The sequence below is a fragment of the Gymnoscopelus microlampas genome (genome assembly GCF_963454915.1).
Source record: "Gymnoscopelus microlampas genome assembly, chromosome: 17".
NCBI lineage: Eukaryota > Metazoa > Chordata > Actinopteri > Myctophiformes > Myctophidae > Gymnoscopelus > Gymnoscopelus microlampas.
The window spans coordinates 13,534,284-13,554,878 of record NC_139954.1 but is presented as its reverse complement, the minus strand read 5'-3'; the positions used below and the strand labels follow the sequence as shown (position 1 = coordinate 13,554,878).

At 42.0% G+C, this 20,595-nt stretch overlaps 1 protein-coding gene across 2 annotated transcripts in view; it reads left to right on the top strand.

The window, feature by feature from the left end:
• adarb1b (adenosine deaminase RNA specific B1b) overlaps positions 1-18,171 on the top strand; it is a 218,940-nt gene extending 200,769 nt beyond the window's left edge. For both annotated transcript variants that reach the window (XM_084085070.1, XM_084085069.1), the window contains exons 11-13: positions 7,507-7,688; positions 12,317-12,495; positions 14,421-18,171. In XM_084085070.1, the coding sequence (XP_083941196.1) occupies positions 7,507-7,688; positions 12,317-12,495; positions 14,421-14,597 (538 nt within the window). In that variant the 3' untranslated portion in view covers positions 14,598-18,171. The remainder of the gene's footprint in view (positions 1-7,506; positions 7,689-12,316; positions 12,496-14,420) is intronic.
• The last annotated feature ends 2,424 nt before the right edge of the window (positions 18,172-20,595 follow it).

Sequence of the window (20,595 nt, the reverse complement as noted above, 5' to 3'; positions counted from 1 at the left end):
ATCTTTGCTTCTGGGGGTCCCTGGAACAACATATTTTTGAGATGGGGGTCCGTGGCCAACCACATATAATTTTGGGGGTCCTTGACATGAAAAGGTTTGAGCACCACTGATATAGCAACATAAGTTTTTCAGAAAACTGTTAGGATTTAGAAGGCATATTTAGAATCGGCCTCAGGTCTTAATGGGTTAACTGGTTAAGCCTTATTTTATACTTTGTTGAAAATAGAAGATCCATAGGCAAAAAACGCATCACATCTTGACACGTTGTGATCTTATACAGTAAAATCTGCTATTTTTGCTTCTTCATTTCTATTTTTATTTAGTTTTTCCACTATTTCTGATAAATTTTTGCCTATAAAGCCCGTAATTGGGACGCCTTATTCAAAGTATTTAAGTGAAATCAGTTCAGTGAAGCTGAAGTCAGTTCCATTCCATCAAAGGTGAGACAACTGGACTTGTCAAGGGATTTCATAAATGCTTAGCCACTAATTCTATCGTTTGTTTTCTTGTTTTGATTTTTCAAGCTTATCTGTAGATATTGAAGTCAGATTATGCTAACTCACAAATAGGTTTGCAGGTGCTCACAAAATGACACCTAAAATCTCTCAAAACAAGAGGTGTCACCATAACATAACAAGTTACAAACACAGGAATCACATTTCACATTTAGATACTGTTTACCCGTCTCCGTCTGAGGTTTTCTTCTTTTATTCACGCTGCGACACATTATCTCCCTGCGATATCAATCTCCAAATCAAACTCAAGTCCGTATTTTATTCAGGCCATGTCAGGGACAGCTGAATTGATGGGTCCTTAGTCCCTCTGGCATTTTTACCGCCGGAGCACCTCCCAGGATCTTTAGTTTGTGTCCATGTTCAAGGCAACACCGCCACTCGCCCTGATGGACGATAAAACCACTCCATAACTCTTCGTTGTTCCTTTCCTCCTCTGCCTCCCCCTTTCTTCTTCTTCTTCCTCTTCTGCTCACATGGGCAGAATCTACTACCGGAACACACAGTGACTGAATGTTCACTATATATTCCTAGAGTTATATTTATAGTCCTCTGTCTGTCATTTGTCTTTCTGCTTTACCTTTGAGTCGCATGTAAATCTCCCATTGGTCTTTTGTGTATCTGTACTGTACTATGCACTGTGGTGTCAATATGTCTCTGCATCAGTGCTGCCGAGACAAATTCCTTCGCATTTATTTTACTTGAGGAATACAGGAAGTATTTTTTCTATTTTCAGCAAAGACATTTGGTCTTTGCTCCTATAGCAGTGTTGATTTATACAGTAGTTTTAGTCATAGTCTTTTGAATAAAATTACATTTAGTTTTAGTCATATTTTAGTCATGTTTTTGTTTTTGTCTAGTTTTAGTCAACTAAATATCATTTAGATTTTAGTCGACTAAATCTACAGTTGATTTAGTCGACTAAAATTTGTTTTGGCGGTGCCTTGATGCTGTCACGATGGCTGATTTTGCACTTGGTTGCATGCTGAAAGTAGCCAATCCCCAAGCTCACAACTCACACAGTTGTGAGCTTGTAGATCTGCTACATTATGTTCAGAGTGCATCACCTGAGCGCAACCAAACATAAAATGACTTGTCTCAGTTCTACTGGATCTCTTCTCCACGAGTCCCTCACTAACATTTTAGTCTAGTTTGTGTTGACGAAATTGTCAACATATTTAGTCTTAGTTTTAGTCATCATAGCTTACTTTTTTTTTGTTTTTATTTAGTTTTCGTCTGTGAAAAAAGGTAGTCGACCAACATCTTTCGTCATAGTTTTAGTCGACAAAATCAACACTGCTTGAGGAATACAGGAAGTATTTTTCTATTTTCAGCAAAGACATTTGGTCTTTGCTCCTAGCTCCAAGTGAGATTGAGACCCTAAAGGCTTAATATTTTGTTTTATGTCAGAGCAAGAATAGATGAAATCAGAGTAAGAATACTGTCCATACTATGTTGGTTACTATGTGTTGTGGTGGCTGAAAAAGCAAGATAAAAAACAGATGTCTTATAAAAAACAGATGTCCAAAATTGTGGTAACATTAAAAAACTACATTTTGCTTCGACCTGACGTTGTGTGATTGGCTGAGAGGTATTCTAAAGAGTACCAATATCTCACAATATAGCACTCGGAACGCATCCACGTTGTTTACCATAAATTTAACCTAGCAACAGCTGCCGACACCTTTAGTGTTCTTCTTTTTTTTGGCTTTTGAATAAATATTAATGATAAAGCTGTGGTATATTATCGCAATAATACGGTCGAAGTCGTGCTATGCTGTGAGATATCGGCTCTGATCTACGGCACTCAGCTGACCGCAGCATAACCAGTGCCTCAATATCTCATGGTATGGCATTCTGTCCCATCTTTTATTGCTTAAATACCACAGTTTACGTATTAGCAGTATGAAAAATGCACGCTGAGAACAGACCGTGTCCTTCTCTACTTAACTCTTACCTCTGCCTTGTCACGGAGTGCCTGTTAGTTGGGTGAGAAATCTGCTCCCTCTCCGTATGAGGGATTATTTAGCTGGAGGGTTCCATTTAGTACCACGACTGGCTGGCACAGTGAGTGTGACTGTACCCTGTATGGTCCCTGCTTTCTCTCTTCTCATTTTCATTTGATGCCGTGCCCTGCCCTAGGGCATGGTACAGGTATACAGTAATCACAGAGAGAGTTCTGCTCTGTGCCACCTCTCTCTCCGCTGTTCCTATCTATTTAAGTTGACTCATTAGGAAACCCGGACGGGTCCATTTTTACGCACACTTTAAGAGTTGAATGAACATAACGTCCATGCATCAGAGGTCTTCGTGAGGATGTGTGGCTTTGTTGATTTTGACAGCAAATTTTGATTGAAATTCCATTTAGTTTTGGTCATATTTTCATCATCTGAAATGTTTTACTTTTAGTCTAGTTTTAATATGATTATAATACGATTTTAGTCAACTAAATCTATTGATTTAGTCGACTAAAATGTATTTTGGCGGTGCCTTGATGGCGTCGTAATGGCTGTTTTTACACTTGGTTGCATACTAAAATAGCTGAGCTTGTAGATCTGCTATTTTCAGAGTGCAACACCCTAGCCCAACCAAACATAAGATAACTTATCTTTCAGTTCTACTGGATCTCTTCTCCACTCGTCCCTCACTAATGTCTTAGTCTAGTTTTTACTTACTTACTTACTAAACTGAAAATATATATTTAGTGTTAGTTTTAGTCGTTATAGCTTCGTTTTTATTTCGTTTTTATTTCGTTTTTATTTAGTTCGTGTCAGTGAAAAAAGGTAGTCAACGAATATTCTTCGTCATAGTTTTAGTCGACGAAATCAACACTGATGTGTGGCTTTGTTGCCGAAACCCGTTATATATACATACATACATTTTTATTTAAACAGAGACTCAGTCCTAAACGGACCCAAGGATAATCAAACTAGGTCTGAAATGGACCCAGGGACAACAGGTCTATAGGCCCGATCCGACTAGACAGAGATTGGAGGGGCAGCACGTTCAAGAATAAATATAAGCTATAATTAACCATCGATTTAACATGCAATTCCAAAATAATTCATTTGTTACGTTTCAATGCATATTTTGTTTATAGAAATAATCATATTTCAGTAAGGCTTCGTAAAACATTGCTCATCTCAGCGCTCAGTTACCGGACGTTGCCTCCCTCATAAATGTGCCTTTTTCGTGGATGGCTTCTCACTTGCAATTCTATAAAATTCGACAGTAGGCCAAGCGTAATTAAAAGTGTAAAATATGCAGAAAGCTTAGGGATAGGAAGGAACTGATCGAAACCTGGTATAAAATACAATGCGGGGTGCACGCTGGACTAGCGGTCCAGGCGCATACCACATATATAGGCTCTAATGTAGCCTGACAGTGTGTCGCGGGTTTGAATCCCGATCCCGACGACCTTTGCTTCGTGTCACTCCCTGTCTCTCTCTCTCTCTCATGTTTCCTGTCTGTTTCTACTGTACAATCCAAAATAAAAGCAGAAAAGGCCAAAACAAATATTTTCAAAAATTAAATAAAATGCAATACAATGCACCGCAATCTATTAGGCTAACGACAAAGCCGTAAGAATTAAAGCTGTAACCTATATCATGCAAATTAACTAAATATTATGAGAATCTGCACGGTTAACATAATTCCAACACAAATTACCAGTTGGTCTATGTTAAATATGTCTTATTTTAAAACCGAAGATTAAAGAATTTTATGTGGAAAAAAGCAGATTGTCTTTGCGGGTTCATACAATACATTTCAGATTCGCTTATCCGAGACCCATGGTAATTCTATTAGACCATGTGAGTCAAGTCAGGATTGTGGGCCCGGATTCGCTCGGGTCTATGGTAGGGCCTCTGGTTTTTTGGGTTCAGGTCGACCCATGAAGACATCTACATGCATATTAGTTCTATGTATGATAGATTCATAATTCTCTGCCCAAGGGTACAGTATGATATCAGGAAATTCATATTGTAATTTTTCGCTCTCATGCATATACACAGACATTGCATTGCATATGGAAACCATGTCATCAGAAAATGCTTCCGCTGATGTTGCCCGAGGTGCCGTGCCCCTCGTATTCACCAACATCTTCAGGACCGTGTTGTTAATTTCACACACAACTCACTCAGTCCGCCTGGAGACGGGGACGGACGTATGGGAAGCGATGCACGTGACCCTCGTCGTCCTTTTGTTTATCACTGTCTTATTTATGTCACTTGGTAATGGTGCTTTAAGCCATTCAATCCGGGGGAACGCATTCACAAAATGAATGTCCTCTAAATGTCCTAACAGGTTTCTGAAAAGTGTTGCTATATCAGTGGTGCTCAAACTTGCTTTAAAAACAATTTATATTCAAAGATTTGCACAAATTTTCACGATTTTTCAAAAAATAGCAGATCTACAAGTTCATAGCGCGGCACTCGGTGCCGCGCTATGAGCTTGTATATCTGCTATTTTTGAATAGCCCAAAGTATAAAATAATGGTTATAATAGCTCAAATCTAAATATGACACGGACGCGTTCCCCGGATTGAACGGGTTAACTCTGCATCTCTCTTTCTCTCCCAATTCTCTCACTTCATCTCCGTCTCCGTCTCCGTCTCCCTCCCATCTTCCTGTGTCGCTCCCTCTCTCTCCCAACTCTTAACCCACTCTTGTACTCTCTCTCCCTCTCCTCCACTACTCTACCCCCCCCCCCCCCCCCCCTGTTCCACTATGTCATTGGTGAACCTCTGTATGTGAGGCAGGCGGTTGATGCTCCACAGAGCATGTCAATGGGAAAATGACTAAGGAGAGATGGCTAATGACACACGGCAGAGAAATACACCCCAAGTTTGGGGAAGGGAAATGAAATTGGATACCTCAGAGTGTACACAACTGCGGGATTGAGTGTGTGTGTGTGTGTGTGTGTGTGTGTGTGTGTGTGTGTGTGTGTGTGTGTGGGGAGGGGGGCTGCTACGCACACATTCGTGTGCGTGGCAATATGTGTCTACATGTTTGCATATCCTACCTCACTAACCCATCAAGACCTGAAGCCGATTCTACAAATGTCTCCTAAATCCCAACAGTATTCTGAAAAAAAACATATGTTTCTATATCAGTGGTGCTCAATCTTTTTCATGTCAAGGACCCCCAAAATTATATGTATTTGAACACGGACCCCCATCTCAAAATATTTTGTTCCAGGGACCCCCATAAGCAAAGATTTGAGTTAAACATGTTCGCTTTGAAAATATATATATTCATACATTATATTATAAAATAGCAGATCTAGATCTGCTATTTTTGAATAGCCAAAAGTGTAAAATAATGCTTTTTTAGCTCAAATCTAAAAACGACACAGATGCGTTCCAGGTCTTAATGGGCTAATGGCAGTTACACTTCAACTGTTCGTCTCAAAAATATTGACAGGTGGGGGGTGTGAGACTGGTGTGGGGGCAGCGGTATAACATATTAACAGACAATTTGCCTGTTAAAGTGTCCTTGAACCAGGCACTGTACCTCTGGAATGGATTGTCTCAGTATACTGTTGTGTTTTAGGATACGTTTTGGAGAAACTAACTATTCATTTATAGAATAACTATTCATTTTCCATCCCTTCTCCAACTGCTTTGGTGAAATACACACATGTACGTGTGTATGTGTCACAAAAATGTGGCACATTTCCTTATCTATTTGTTGCTATAACACTGACCAGGGAAAAATAGTGATTTTGACTTTGACTTGATTTGATGGTGGCCGAAATGCATCCATTGGATTTAGTAACACAGAGAATGATCGAAATAAACTACATTTTTCCTTCTCGTCATGGGTTCCATCATAAATAAATGTGTTTAATCTATGGTATAGATCTATAATAATGATCAACATTGAACTGAAAGCGTGAGTGCTTTCCGCTCCAAGCGCATATTTGTAGATCTGCTTTTTGGGGGGTTTGAGATACTGCATGCAACAAAGTATATATGTCGCAGGGAGATTGTCATTCGGAAATTGGAAAGGTATGCTCGTTTTAGGCGCGAGGCGGGGCTTCGGTGCGAGGCGGGGCTTTGATGCGAGGCGAACGCTGAGGAGCGCTGAAAATAAAATGGATAATATGATAGAAATATTATATGACAGGTTGGATAATGAAGCGGTTAGCCAAACTGAGCAGAGTAACGCTGTATCTTTAACTCGCGAGACGGTGATAATAGTTATTGTCCATGACGGAGGCGCGCCGTGACTCAGCGCCATCCGAGTTGTAAACCGATAGGAGAGAATAGATCTTTTCATGGGTTACTATCCACGACACTCTCTAATTACTGTGCGTGCGTGCGTGTGGGGGGGGGGGCTCTAGTGTGGCTTGCATTGCCCTCTAGTGTTGGTTCTACAGAATTGCCTAGTAACAGGTGTGTTGATTAGATAGACAGATTAACGTCACCAGTCGCAATCAAAGTGAATTGATAACAAAGGGCAGGGACGTGCACAGATAGACTCTAGGTGGTGCTAGAGCACCTGCCCTTTGCCCTCTTGACCAGAAGTGCCTTTTTGAAAAAAAGGGGGGGAAAAAAGTTTTTTTTTCTCTTTTCAGTTTACAGCAGGGGTCTTCAACAGGGGGTCCGGGACCCCTAGGGGGTCCTCAGAGTTACTACAGGGGGTCCGCCAAATCTTTATGTGATATGATTTTTCTTTTTACCATAACCACTCAAAACCTAGCATCCCTTTTTTGAGGAGAACTTTAGCCAAAAATAGCAGATCTACAAGCCCATCGGCTATTTTTGGCAAAGAGGTATAGGTGTAGAGGGAAAAAAGAGCAGACCAAGTAAACAAAAAAAAGTATAATTTGCTTGAGCACCTGCCCCTCAAAATGTCTGTGCACGCCACTGACAAAGGGGGAAGCTAGGGGGGTGAAAATGAGCGCTCCTTTTTCAATTTCAATTGGTTTTCCAACGTCCCTGTAACATATATAATCAAGCCTCATAACATCATGTGTTTATGTGCTACAGGTGGAACGTGGTCGGGATCCAGGGCTCTCTGATGAGCTACTTCTCCGAGCCCATCTACTTCTCCAGCATCATCCTGGGCAGCCTGTACCATGGCGACCACCTCTCCAGGGCCATGTACCAGCGCATCGCAGACATCGAGGACCTACCGCAGCAGTTCACCCTCAACAGACCTCTACTCAGTGGTCAGTGTTGTGCACTTTGATTTGGAGTCGGGGGGGGGGGGGGGGGGCGAAAGGAAGCGGGTGCAAAAATTCGGTTTCAGCCACCGAAGTGTTGCTTATTAAAGGTTCAGTCAGAGACACGGTTGCGGTGCGTCAAAAGATTTAGGAGCCATTTACTGCAATAGATGTTTATACAGTTGTGTTTGGTAGGAAAGGGCTTTGGCTGCTGGATGCTCCCCCTATTAATCCAAGCGGCATGCAAGAGATTCCCTGGGGAGCTCCATAAAACTCTCCCCAATACCATTCTATAAATACAAAAACTGTGGTAGCAAAAACACAGACATAATTCAGAATAGCCTGCACGGCATCCGTGTACAAATAATAGGGGGTTTGAAGCCACCTGAGATAACAGCAGTGGCTTGAATGATTAGCAGAGTGACAATGTGTGAGCTGTCAGCTTAAAACATAACCATGTTTCCCAGGCTTTATCAAAGGCGGAAGGGAACGAGGTCTGTGCTTGCCATGTTGAATGACAACCCTCCAGTGAACTCTCATTTGTCTATCTATTGTGTTGTCCGTTGAAATGCCAACAGGAAGTGCAGAGACGATACTTAATGTACAAGTTTAGACTTAATTCATGTCCACTTTTTTATCGATTTTTACCCCTCGGTGTTTCCCTCAGTGTGAAGAGGAAACTGAAATCCCTCAACACAGCCAAATCCTATTAAACTAGTTTGTTTATCCAAAGGCGAACAGCCTTCTACCAGGCTGTTGAAGGCAGAAGGGGGCGGGGCTGGTGGGCTATGTTAGTGCAGTGAGTGGCAGTTGGGGCAAACGCAGTCCCCACAACATCATTTACGATTCTGTGCCTATCGGTACATAACTCGGACGGCGCTTAGTCGACTAGCAGACCATCGGCCGGTCGTCGCGGGCACTCGCGCCTGAAGGCGCTCGGGCGCGACTTCTCGGCCTCAATGTCTTCTGAGTCGGCGCGCCTCCGTCATGGTCCAAAATTATACTTTATCGGCGAAAAAAATAGTCCGCGGTTGTTTGAAAAAGTATTGTCCCAAGCGGGAGTCGAACCCAGACTCCCAGAAGTAGTGGATCGGTAGTCCAATGATTAGCGAGGTGCGCCACTGAGGCCGGTGCTGAGGTTAGAATTTGACGTCCTAACTCTTCTATTGTAGAGCAAAGAAGTCCCCGCCCGCGCGCGCGCCCAATAGGCTTCCCTTCTTCCTTCAACAGCCTGGTAGAAGGCTGTTCGCGTTCAATAGCACTGATTTATGAAAAGAAAATTGAAAAGCTCAAAAATGGAGTTAGCTGGTTTCTGCCTGACAGCAACGATATCCTACTGTATGTGTGAATGATCATGCAATAAACCCCCCTAGCCATTTTGTACTACCAGCAGAAAATTAACATCAAAAATGATTTGTAACTACTAGCAGGTAGCAGTTGTTCACTGCCTTGCTGAGGCAGTTTTCTGCGGAATCTCTGTACCTCTTTAACTACTCAAGTACACAGAACGAATCGATCGCATCTGTCTTAACATTTCCCCGTTCGGAAGTGGCTGGCTCTGTGTACCTTTTGACAAGCGAACACAGGGTTCTCAGGTAAATATCCGGTAGGATGAAGAGGCAATCACAGCGATCCATCTCATTCACAGCAGGGGGGGGGGACTCGGTTATTGCTATCCTCTCCCCCTGTTTGAATTGAGATGGCATTTACTTACTTCCTGAGCAGTTTGGACAACTTTATCGCTTTGTGCAAATTTGCAGGACTTGTGTGGCCTTTTCAAAAGGTCATATGGATTTGGATGCCGGCAGTTCTTTATTCATTGACATTCGATTTTTTTTCTCTCTTAATCGCAGATAATTTTTCTTCTGGTCTCAGAATGAATTTGCTCAGACATTTGTGGAATAATATTGTGTGATATACCAATTTCGCCTGCATTTGATTTATGGCTCGTATGATTTATGACTCATAAGTATGTTAATGTTTTAAAGTGCAGAGTGTTGTCTGATGCGGCCTTGTATTGCACCTCTGTCTCTTATTTGTCTCAGTAAAGTGCTGAATGCACTGCCCCACCGCTTAATCGTTATTTATTCTTAACCCATTAAGACCTGACGCCGATTCTACATGTCTCCTAAATCCCAACAGTGTTCTGAAAAACGTATGTTTCTATATCAGTGGTGCTCAATCTTTTTCATGTCAAGGACCCCCAAAATTGTATGTATTTGGCCGCAGACCCCCATCTCAAAATATTTTGTTCCAGGGACCCCCCAGAAGCAAATACTTGAGTTTAAAATGTTTGCTTTAAAAATATATACATTCAAAGATTTGCACACATTTTTCAAAAATAGCAGATCTACAAGCTCATAGCGCGGCACTCGGTGCCGCGCTATGAGCTTGTAGATCTTCTATTTTTGAATAGCCCAAAGTGTAAAATAATGCTTTTTAGCTCAAATCTAAAAATGACACAGATGCGTTCCAGGTCTTAATGGGTCAATTATGCACTAGTTACGCACTGAAAATAGATCTACAAGCTCGCAAAGCGCACTGCTGCGCAGTGGTGCATTGTGAGCTTGTAGATCAGCTATTTTGGTGCGTGACACCGGTGCAGAACGAAGTATTAATCACGCATTACTCCTCCATTTCCCCCGTAACCTCTTTCTCTATTCTATCCTGTCACCGCAGGATACTCCACTGTTCTCTTCCTCCTCGCTTTTACTCACTGCCATTTTTCTTCCCCTTTACCCCACCCACTTCTCCTCCTCCTCATCCTCTCTCATCAAATGAAATTCATTTAATTTACACTGTGCACAGTATCATACCGTAATATTCCTCTACACGAACAGCAAGGGCGATAATAAGGAAAGCAAAGCCGAAACGTTAAGGCAATAAATATCTAACCAGAATGTGAGAGAACAAACGCAAGCCTGTACAGTGCAAAAGGCTAGTCAAACAACCATATCACCTCCCTTCTGTTCCTCTTTCGACTCCCCTGTTCCGTTCCTCCCCCTCCTCTCTGGATGCTCCGTAACCTGCAGGTAAAGGAGATAATAGTAAGGGATGTTATTAACCTTTTCCGCTTAAGAGGGTTTTTAAGCTGTGAAGGGCTGGGCCGCACGCAGGGGTTTTAGCCCTTTAAATCATCATCTGCCACCAGCGCTGCCAAATGGAACAAAAGAGTTTCTCACTAGCACATACACGCACTTATATACACGCACATGCGCGCGCACACATACCCAAGTCACATGCATGTGTGCGCTCACACATACACATACAGTATACGCACAAAGCAGGACAGAGCGATTTATGGCGTCCATATATCTTCCATTTATGCCTGGGTCTGCGGAAGCCAGTGCCCCGTGGTGAGATGGAAAAGGCTCCATCGTTAGTCACCCCTCACAGGTGATCATGTGTGCTCGTTCCTTCCATCATGGTTTCGTAGCATCCGCTCAAAAAGGACAACTGCATGGATTCTTCTTTGTTGGCTCGTAACACTAATAAATGTGTTTTATGATGGTGTATTTGAATTGGTGTCAAAACATCTTATGAAAGTCATGTAAATGTTTGTGTCCGTCGCAAAAACTCACTGAAAACCTTACATTTGTAATTCGAATTACATGGAAAACGGAAATTAATTCGAGTGGGAAGTGTAGGTTACAAACGTAACCACGGTTATTTGAGTATTACGAGCGAGATGTCACGACTCGCACTGCTTTTGGGGAAGTACCGGTGGCCTGCTCGGCTTCCTGGTCTTCCTCCACACATCCGCGGTGGCCATAATTTCACGGTAGTGTTCGCCGCAATCCTGTGTTGTGTATGGTCCGGGATAAAACACAGCTTTCGCAGCAGGGAGAGAAACCTTCGCAGTTTTAACTCGTAAAGGCTTTCTCAGTGGGGGAAGAACTTGTGAAGTTACTGCAGGTCCCTTTGTAGCTTACAAGGGGGTGGGGCCCTGCTGCTCACGTGGGCCGGAGCGAGGTTGGTCCAGCCAATTAATTGTCTGGAAGTGTACAATAAATGCTTCTGTGATCACACCAGGGGGCTCTCTCCCATAAGCGAGAGTAATGTGAAAAATAACCTGTTTTATGTCAAGTGTTAGCTGCTCTCCCTGTTTAGAGATGCCAATTTGGAATTTGGCTAGCCGCTTCTGCATCTGACTTTGTGTGTTTGTATGTATGTACTGTATGTTTGTCTGTATATATGAGGAAGGCTTTGACATCCGCAACTAATAACATTAATTTAAGAGAGGGAGAGAGTCAGCAGCAGCCTGGCATTTTGATCTTTAATTAGCAGTATTTGCAACACCTGGGTCCGATTTGCTTCAAGTCACACTGTTCAGTAATAATAATAATTCGTAATAAGGGAGCATAAGGCAGTATGGAGTCTGTAATAAGGCAGACAAAGACAATATGGAGTCAGTAATAAGGGAGCATAAGACAGTAGGGATTTCGTAATAAAGGCGCTAAATTAATTCATCAAAGGCACCGTAAAAAAAAAAAACATTTTCAATGCACGCTTCTCTTTCTTTTTATTAACAATGACCACTGCTAGCTTATTAGCTTGCACCTGCTGCACCCATTGCATCCAGTGAGGAATTCAGTCAACACTAAAGTCAGCGTGCTGTCTCCTTTTGTTTACAGGTATCAGTAACGCGGAGGCCAGGCAGCCGGGCAAGGCCCCCAACTTCAGTGTGAACTGGGCAGTGGGCGACCAGGCCCTGGAGGTCATCAACGCCACCACGGGCAAAGACGACATGGGCCGCGCCTCTCGCCTCTGCAAGCACGCCCTCTATAACCGCTGGGTGCGCCTTCATGCCAAGGTATAGATGAAATAAACAACGCGTCTGAGCGGATGCACACACAAAAGTACACTCTCATACTGTCTGCACCTATTATTAGCACACATGCTATAGTTATGCACATAGATAGTCCAATATCAACATTTACTTTCTGGCTCAGACACAACCTACAGTAACAAATTGCATTGATTGATGTTCCATTCAGAATAAATCTTCCTTTTTGGATCATATAGTGAGAATACTCACATGTGCTAGTAGAGTAATTCAACCGTAAGAGGTATATTTTCCATTGGACATGTGTGTGATAGATTAGGATCCACAGTAAGGTGAAGACGCCTATAAATAAATGGGAAGGAAAGAACTAATATATAATCCAGTTGGTTGGTTCAAATACCAATGCACTTGCTCATGGACATAGAAAGCTGTGATCGGTGTTCTAAACTACAGATAGAGGTCTGTCTGTCATTAAAGGGTAAACATAATTGGGTCGTAATTGATAAGATAATTTGGTGAAAATGTTAAAATAAAAAGCCAAATATCGGGCTATCGGTGCAGATTAATCGGTTGACTACTAAACTGTATCGAGAACATTGCTGGTTTGGGTTCTAAGTTTGTAAGATATCCAAAATTGTCAAGCTCAGAGTTTAACCCATTAACTCTTTCACTGTCAGATTAAATGCATAAATTAATCGCCCACTGCCAGCGATTTTTGCTTTTCCTTACCATTTCAACTAGTCACAGAATATTTTTGACAAAAATGTCCAACTGTTAATTTATATGATTTTTTTGTCAATGAAGACGTCAATCAATCAGTCTTTCTTTCAAATCAACTACAATTGTATTTGTATCCCTCACGACCCCAAGACAGTTTTGGGGATTCAAAAGCATTTTGATTCGACGAGCTGGTTTGATAGTGGATTCAAATTTGATAAAGTGCGGTGAAAAGATAGGTGCATTACATTTAATAGATTTCTGTGTTCAGTTTCATTTGTCTTATACATTAGTAATGACTTGGGAAACAGAGTCTCGATCTGTCCGTCCAGCAGGATGTCCTGGAGGCCAAAACCATTTCTCATCTGCCACCATTGACAAGAAGAGGCCGGCCCCTCCCAACAACAGCAACGCTGTGTAGCATATAGTGTTTTTAGCAGAAACAAAGGCCTCAGTGAGCACAGATCTGTATTCATAAACACACAAAGATATGACAGAGCAGCCGTCAAGTGTTCATGAGCTCCACATTTTCTGTATTCATCTTGTTCTCAGAAATGACCATCGAGAAGCCTGGCCCCCACTCCTAACACACACACACACACGCACACACACACACACACACACACACACACACACACACACACACACACACACACACACACACACACACAGGTTTGTTTTACTATACTTGTGAGGACATCAACATTTTAGGACAGCCATTTTATTTAAAAAAAAAACATTTTGCTAAAGCCGAGTAAATTTAGCTAAAGCCGAAAAACAGCAGATCTACAAGCCCACAACGCGTCGCGCTGCGACGCGTTGTGAGCTTATAGATCAGCTATTTTTCGGTGCATGACACTGGCGCGCAACTAAGTATAAATCATGTTTAATGCTAATTCCAATCCCTAAAGCTAACCTCTAAATGTCTAATCCTAACCTGAATGTTTTTTCTAATTGCAATGTATCTCTAAAAATCTTTTTTTTAAACTATAAAACAACCATTAGTCTCGGAAAAACGGTCCTCACAATGTATATTTCTTCAAATTCTACTATACTTGGTCCTCGCAAGTATAGCAATACACACACACACACACACACACACAATTCATCGATCTTTGAAATGATGGCATCATTATTTTTGACCACATTGTTTACCGTCTGCTGTCTCAACCTCCCCCCTCTTTTCTTCCCCCCCCCCCCCCCCCCCCCCCCCCCCCCCCCCCCCTCATACTCAGTTGATGGCCACGTTGCGGATCAAGGTGACGAAGCCCAGCTCCTACCACGAAGCCAAGCAGGCGGCGGTGGAGTACCACTCCGCCAAGCTGGCGCTCATCAAAGCCTTCCACAAGGCCGGCCTGGGGGCTTGGGTCAAGAAGCCTATCGAGCAAGACCAGTTCACCCTCAACTCCTGAGAGTGGGGCAATAAGGGGGGTTGACACCCCTTGACCCTGTACCCCTCACTTCAATCCCTTCTTCTCTCCCTCCCCCCCCCCCCCCTCGAACCCCTTAACGTCTGACCCCAGGCCTGAAAGAATGAGAGGCGCTCCCTAAATAACCAGCCGCTGAGACTTCAACCTCGGATCCTCCGTCCCGTGTGTTTGTGTGCGTGTGAAAAATAACACGCCCCCCGTGTGTTAGTCCCACAAACCCCCCCCAGTCCCCCCCCCCGCCCCCGAGTCCCATCCCTGTCACTTCACTCGTATCCCCTCACAAAGCCTCAGCCTCATCATCCCTTTATCTCATGCTGTTTTATTTTTTTTATTTTTGTTTTGCTTAATGTCTTTGTTTTAAATTTAGCATTTTTAATCAACGGTGCTCTTAATCTTTGCTCCCTGTTTTAAACTGGAATCCTTGGTTTTACACTTCTTGGGTCGTTTTTATTTCCCAGAGTTCTTACAATGCTGAGAAATCACCAAATTAGGTATTTCTGTAGTTTTTATTGGTTAAAGGAGTCTAGTTGGTGTAGGGAGAAACTATAGGTTTAGATCAAAACACACACACACACACACACTGACCTTTCTAATCAAAAACCAATGTGTATGGACCTGAAAAACGCTGATTGTGCAGCATACTTGCTAAGTATGGGTTGTAATGACTAATTTAAGGATAAATATTTCCGTAGGATGTAAATGTAGTATTGACAAGGTTACGTCAAATAGTTACATTATGATGGTTAATGTGTATTGTTGGTCCTTCCCTAGTTAAAGGAGACTATAATTATGTTCAGTTGCTCCTCTATTAAAGACAAACATGTTCCACAACAGTATGGCCCTGGAATTATTTTATTTACTCAGACACAAACATATATAAAAAAATACATGATAGGTTGTGCATAATATTATTCTTGATTTAATTTTTTCATATTCATCCGTGGAGTTTTTCTTTTTTATGTCATTCTCATTCCATACTTGAGCTTATGGGGACCATGGGGGGTGAGGTACCTGGGTCTTGGGCAACTTTTGGGAGATGCCGCATGTTGATTTCCATTTTTGATTTTTGTCCTCTTCTTGACCTAAGCCATGGCTTTGCATGGGAACTGAACTGGGAGGCCTGCAGAACGGAATATATGTGGTGGAGGCGGTGCGTCCATGATCGAATACTTTTGAATGAATGAATGCCAGCATCCTTCTCCACAGGCAGCTTTGAATCTTGGTCTCTATTTTCTGAATTTCATGTGATTGTTTGTTTGTTTGTTTGTTTGTTTGGTAAGGGGGCTCCGGGAGAGGTTCTTTCTTTTTTTTTCTTCTCAAGGATTGGGTGTTTGATAATTGAGGATAACACTGCAGTTAAAATGGTGACAACACAAACTGATTTAATCTTACCGTGTCAACATTTCTTTAGGAATCCATAATACCTGCCTCTTGAACTATACATAAACTGGGCGGCATGGTATGTGTAAATGTGTAATTGTGCCAGTCTGTAGACACTGAATGAAGGGGGGATTGAGGTGTAAATTACTGTAGGTATGACCTGTCCGGATAGCTAGTGAAGCACTACCGTACAATACAAAGTCATTGTGTGAACAACCTTCCAAGCTGCACTCAGAATTTTGACAAACTCAATACTCAATAGCCTGAATCAAAAGTATACAGCATGTTTTGGACCCTAGTGTGACAATTCGCCACTTTTATCTGCATTCCCTGATGGCGAATCAAAGCGAGATTCCTAACGAAAGAAAAACAAAGAAACGTTAACCCCTTTTAAACTTAATTTCCAACGACACGTTGTCAACTACAGTAACTGCAATGAATTCCTATACTCCCAGCTGCAGGAGGTGTGCGTGTGAGTGTGTGCATGTGCTTGCATGCGTACAATGTAAGATATGTGTGTGCTGAGGAGTCCGTATGCATAATCTGTGGAATCTTCACCAAAGATGATATCCATGTACGTTTCCGTCCCACTATTTTCTTTACAAAGTAATTAACGTTTTTTCTTCTCCTCTTAAAATGTCTTGGAATACAGATTTCTGGGCATAAACGTTTGATTATCGTTCATTTTTTGTATATTAACTGACCGATGTACTTTTGATTTCTACAACAAAAAAAACAAAGCAGTTGTTTATGCGTATTCCAGTCAATGTGGAATCGGAATTGTCAGGCTTCTTTTCTTACGTCTTGCTGTCAATGACCAGGTGTATATATTGTGAACTCTGATATTACTATTGCTACAGTATGGCAGTTGTGTGTGTATAATGATTAACAAATGGCTAATTCTGATCTGTGTACAAGTAACCCTTTCCTCATCATTCTGAAACCTCCACCCTATCCTTATCAAACTGCTGGGACAGTGAAGTTGTTTGACATTTCATTGGCTGAATGGGTAGGCTATGGCGCTGACGCTGCCACGGTTACTGGTTGCATAATCTCTGAAGCCACCCGAACTTTAAAGAAAAGAAAGCATGCACTGATGGCAAGACAGTTACCAAATGGCCTTTTTTTATGTTAGGATGGGGTTTTCACCAGTTCTCTCGTTACATGCATCGTAATTCAATCTTGGGAATCTTGTCTCTGGATGCAGTGCCTGTTTAAAAAGAAAAAAAAAACGTCCCAGTCATATGAGTTAGAATTAGGGACTGGCATCGACAGCTCCAGAAGCAGGAAATGCTAGTCCCTCGTAAGACAATAAAGGTGAGATACATGTGCAAAAAAGAACTGAAATGAAATCCTGGTATTGAAAGAAACTCATCCCCAGTAAAACAAAGGGAATAGGCACTCCCAGACAGACAGACAGACAGACCACCTAGACCCCAGAAACAAGCAATACTCTTAACTGCCCTTTAATTGAGCCCCTCTGGGATCAAACGTCTCACTCTTTCCCCCAATCTTTGTCCCTCTCCTGATGCTCTCTCTTTCTCGTTCTCTCTCTCTCACACTCTCTCCAAAGCTGTCTGAAGTTTTCGTTTTTTCTTTTGTTTTTATGACTGCCTGCTTCTCTAGTCTAGAGTATGATCCTTCTCCTATTTTTGACTGCACTAAAGATGTCAACTGATGATGTCATGATAAAAACCGTCCCCCAATATGGAATGGATGGCGAATATTATAGCAAGAACTGAACTGCTTCCCCTTTCCCCCCCCCTGCTCTCTTATCTTGAAACCCCCCTCGTAGTCCCTCAAAGTGACCCGGTGACACCCCGGCACCAGCGCTGCGGCACCCCTTCGGTCGCGTCTCTGTGGTGGCGGGTGTTTTATTTATTTCTTTGGTGACTGTAGAGCGGTCGAGGGAGTTCCAGAACCTTCGTCGTCTCCGACCTCCGACCCCCACCCCTCCTCACCGTCGTCTGCTGTGTACTACTACTACAACATCTGACCAGAGTCGCCACCTTTGCATGTACTACCCTCACTGAAGCTGCACCTCGCATGATGACAAACTTTTAAAGGACTTGTGTAGAACTACAACAAAAAAAAAGAAAAAAAAATTGAGCAGATAAGAAAAAAAAATAGAGATATATAAAAATGAACAAAAAATAATAAAAGAGATCTTAGTTTACTTTTGCACGTGGTGGGGTTATTTCTGATCTTGTTCAAAGTTGATGTATACTGTATGTCTATGAGTCTGTCTTCAAATCTATTGCATGTTGATGAATTAGTCATTAGGAGAACGATTGCTTTGTGTAAGCAAAATATATGTAGGGTTGGGTATCGAAATTAGGTGCCAATTAGGATCCGAATCCAAATTGCTGGGTACCCACACGAAGGAAGGAATCAAAACGGAATCGATAGTCCTAATCACTTAAGGGTCCAGTATTGTCCTATAAATCTGTGTACAACAAGCTTTAACTGCTACTGCTTTCCATTGTGTTGACATGGATTTATTACATTACGTAAAGTTGACAATTATTGATGTAAAATTAGTTTGCGGGGACAGTTGTGTTTGGTTAATTTAAACACTAGTAGTTTCAGGACAAAAGGTTTAAGCTTTGGCTCTATCTCATGACTACTAATAAGCACAGTAATAGTAAATACTGTTTACTTCAGTTAAAGGTAGGGTAAGGGATATTTTGTAAAAAAAAAAATATATATATATGTTCTGATAGTAATCATTTTTATAGAGTATGTTCAGTAACAGGGGTCTCCTGTCTCTCCAGCTCTTTAATAAACAGGACATTTTCATTATTACTATCAGAATGTTAGAGCTATTTAATACATATTTTAAGAAAAGAAAATCACTTACTACACTTGTAACGCTTAAAAGAATGAAGATAGTTTTGTTATCTAAATACTTGACTTTTTTGTTTTGTTTTATGCTTTTATGGAACCGAAATCGATAAGCAGAATCGATTAAAATCCTAACGATACCCATCCCTACATGTACATGTACTGTATTGTATGTCACTCTGTCCACGATGACTCACTATCATCGTCAAATCACAACACAAGGCTATGAAACTTCATATATTAACTATAACCCAGTATCTGACATTTGTGGTCAAAGTGAAGAAGCTCAGTTATTAACTATTGAGTCTTGGGGTGGAAGCCCTTTGACAACCCTGCATTAAATGTATAGATGACATAAGAAAATGACATAATAGGCAACAACTTTTGGCAGCTGTGCCAAGCACACCTTGTCCCTGCGTTGATGACTGAATGGAAACTGAATGGTCTTTAATCAAACTGATGTCAATGCAAGCATTTAATGCAAGCAAGTAAGTTAATGAACAGATAAAACAATACTGTCCACCCCCAGAACAAATACATTGACTTTCTTCACAAAAAGAGGATGAAGGAATTGGAATTTGTCTTGGCAAAATCAGCATAGGAAGGACCATAATGACAGCTAACGGTATCACAACAGGTCATGATATTTAGGGGCTGGGTGGCATAATTTTGCATGCTGAGTAGGTTGCATTATTTGTAAAGGGAAACAAAAGGGTCTTTTTCAGAACAACTTCAGAGACTGATGCGCTGTGGCCTTCGCTGACACATGGCTCAAAAAGTGTGGCTGCAGGATATTGAAGTGTTCATCGATGGTTTTGGAGCTCCATTTCATCTGGATCAAAAGGCTTAAGTGAAGGAGGCAAACTCAGTTCTCTGTGACTGCCAGAGAATGCATTTGTTGGCCATGCTAGATGTCACACTTGTATCTGTTTCGTATTTCTACCTGCCCCACTAGTTTCCATTGTTGTCTCTAGAACAGTATTTTTCTGTCTGCATGTATCCGAACAAAAGTAGACTAATCAGCGAGTTACTATTAACCAGCAGATATGGCGTTTGGAGACACTTTGGCTTCCCTGTGAATTATGAGGCCGATGGCATGACGCATCTGCTACATGAGAGTAGGTTACGTCAGTGGGAATACTTCAAACATGGCGACTCATAGAAGGGGCAGGGGGTGGCCTTAGTTTAGTAGTCTGGTGATCAGAAGCAGTGGCGTCGTTAGGCGGGGGCTTCGGTGGCTATAGCCACCAATGTTTTATCCAAAGCCACCAATAAAAAAAATCTATCTATAACCCTACCCCTAACCCTAAAACCGAAATAAAGTAACAAAAAAAGGGGGGAAAAGTACCCGAATCCGCCGAAATCCTCCCCCACCCCGCTGCGTGCGCGTGCATGTGGCCGTTGCCTGGTGGGCTAAGCCCCCAACCTAGTAGAGACCTAGCGATGCCTCTGATCAGAAGGTCACCGGTTCAGTATACGTGTCGAAGTGTCCCAGAGCAAGACACTTAACCCCTAACAGCACCTCTGAGCAGCCGTCAGCTGGGTGTAGCTGAAACTGAATTTCCCACACTATCTTTCCACCTAACCACATTTTCATATTTTCTTCCAAAAAATACGTTTTGCTACTCCTACAGATTTGGTCCAAAACTCATACAAATCACTACACGTATTATCTCTGAAGTCATGTAATCAACATGTATCGTTACGATATTTCATGGGCTATTCCATTCCAAATAAAGAGAACTTTCAAGGAAGT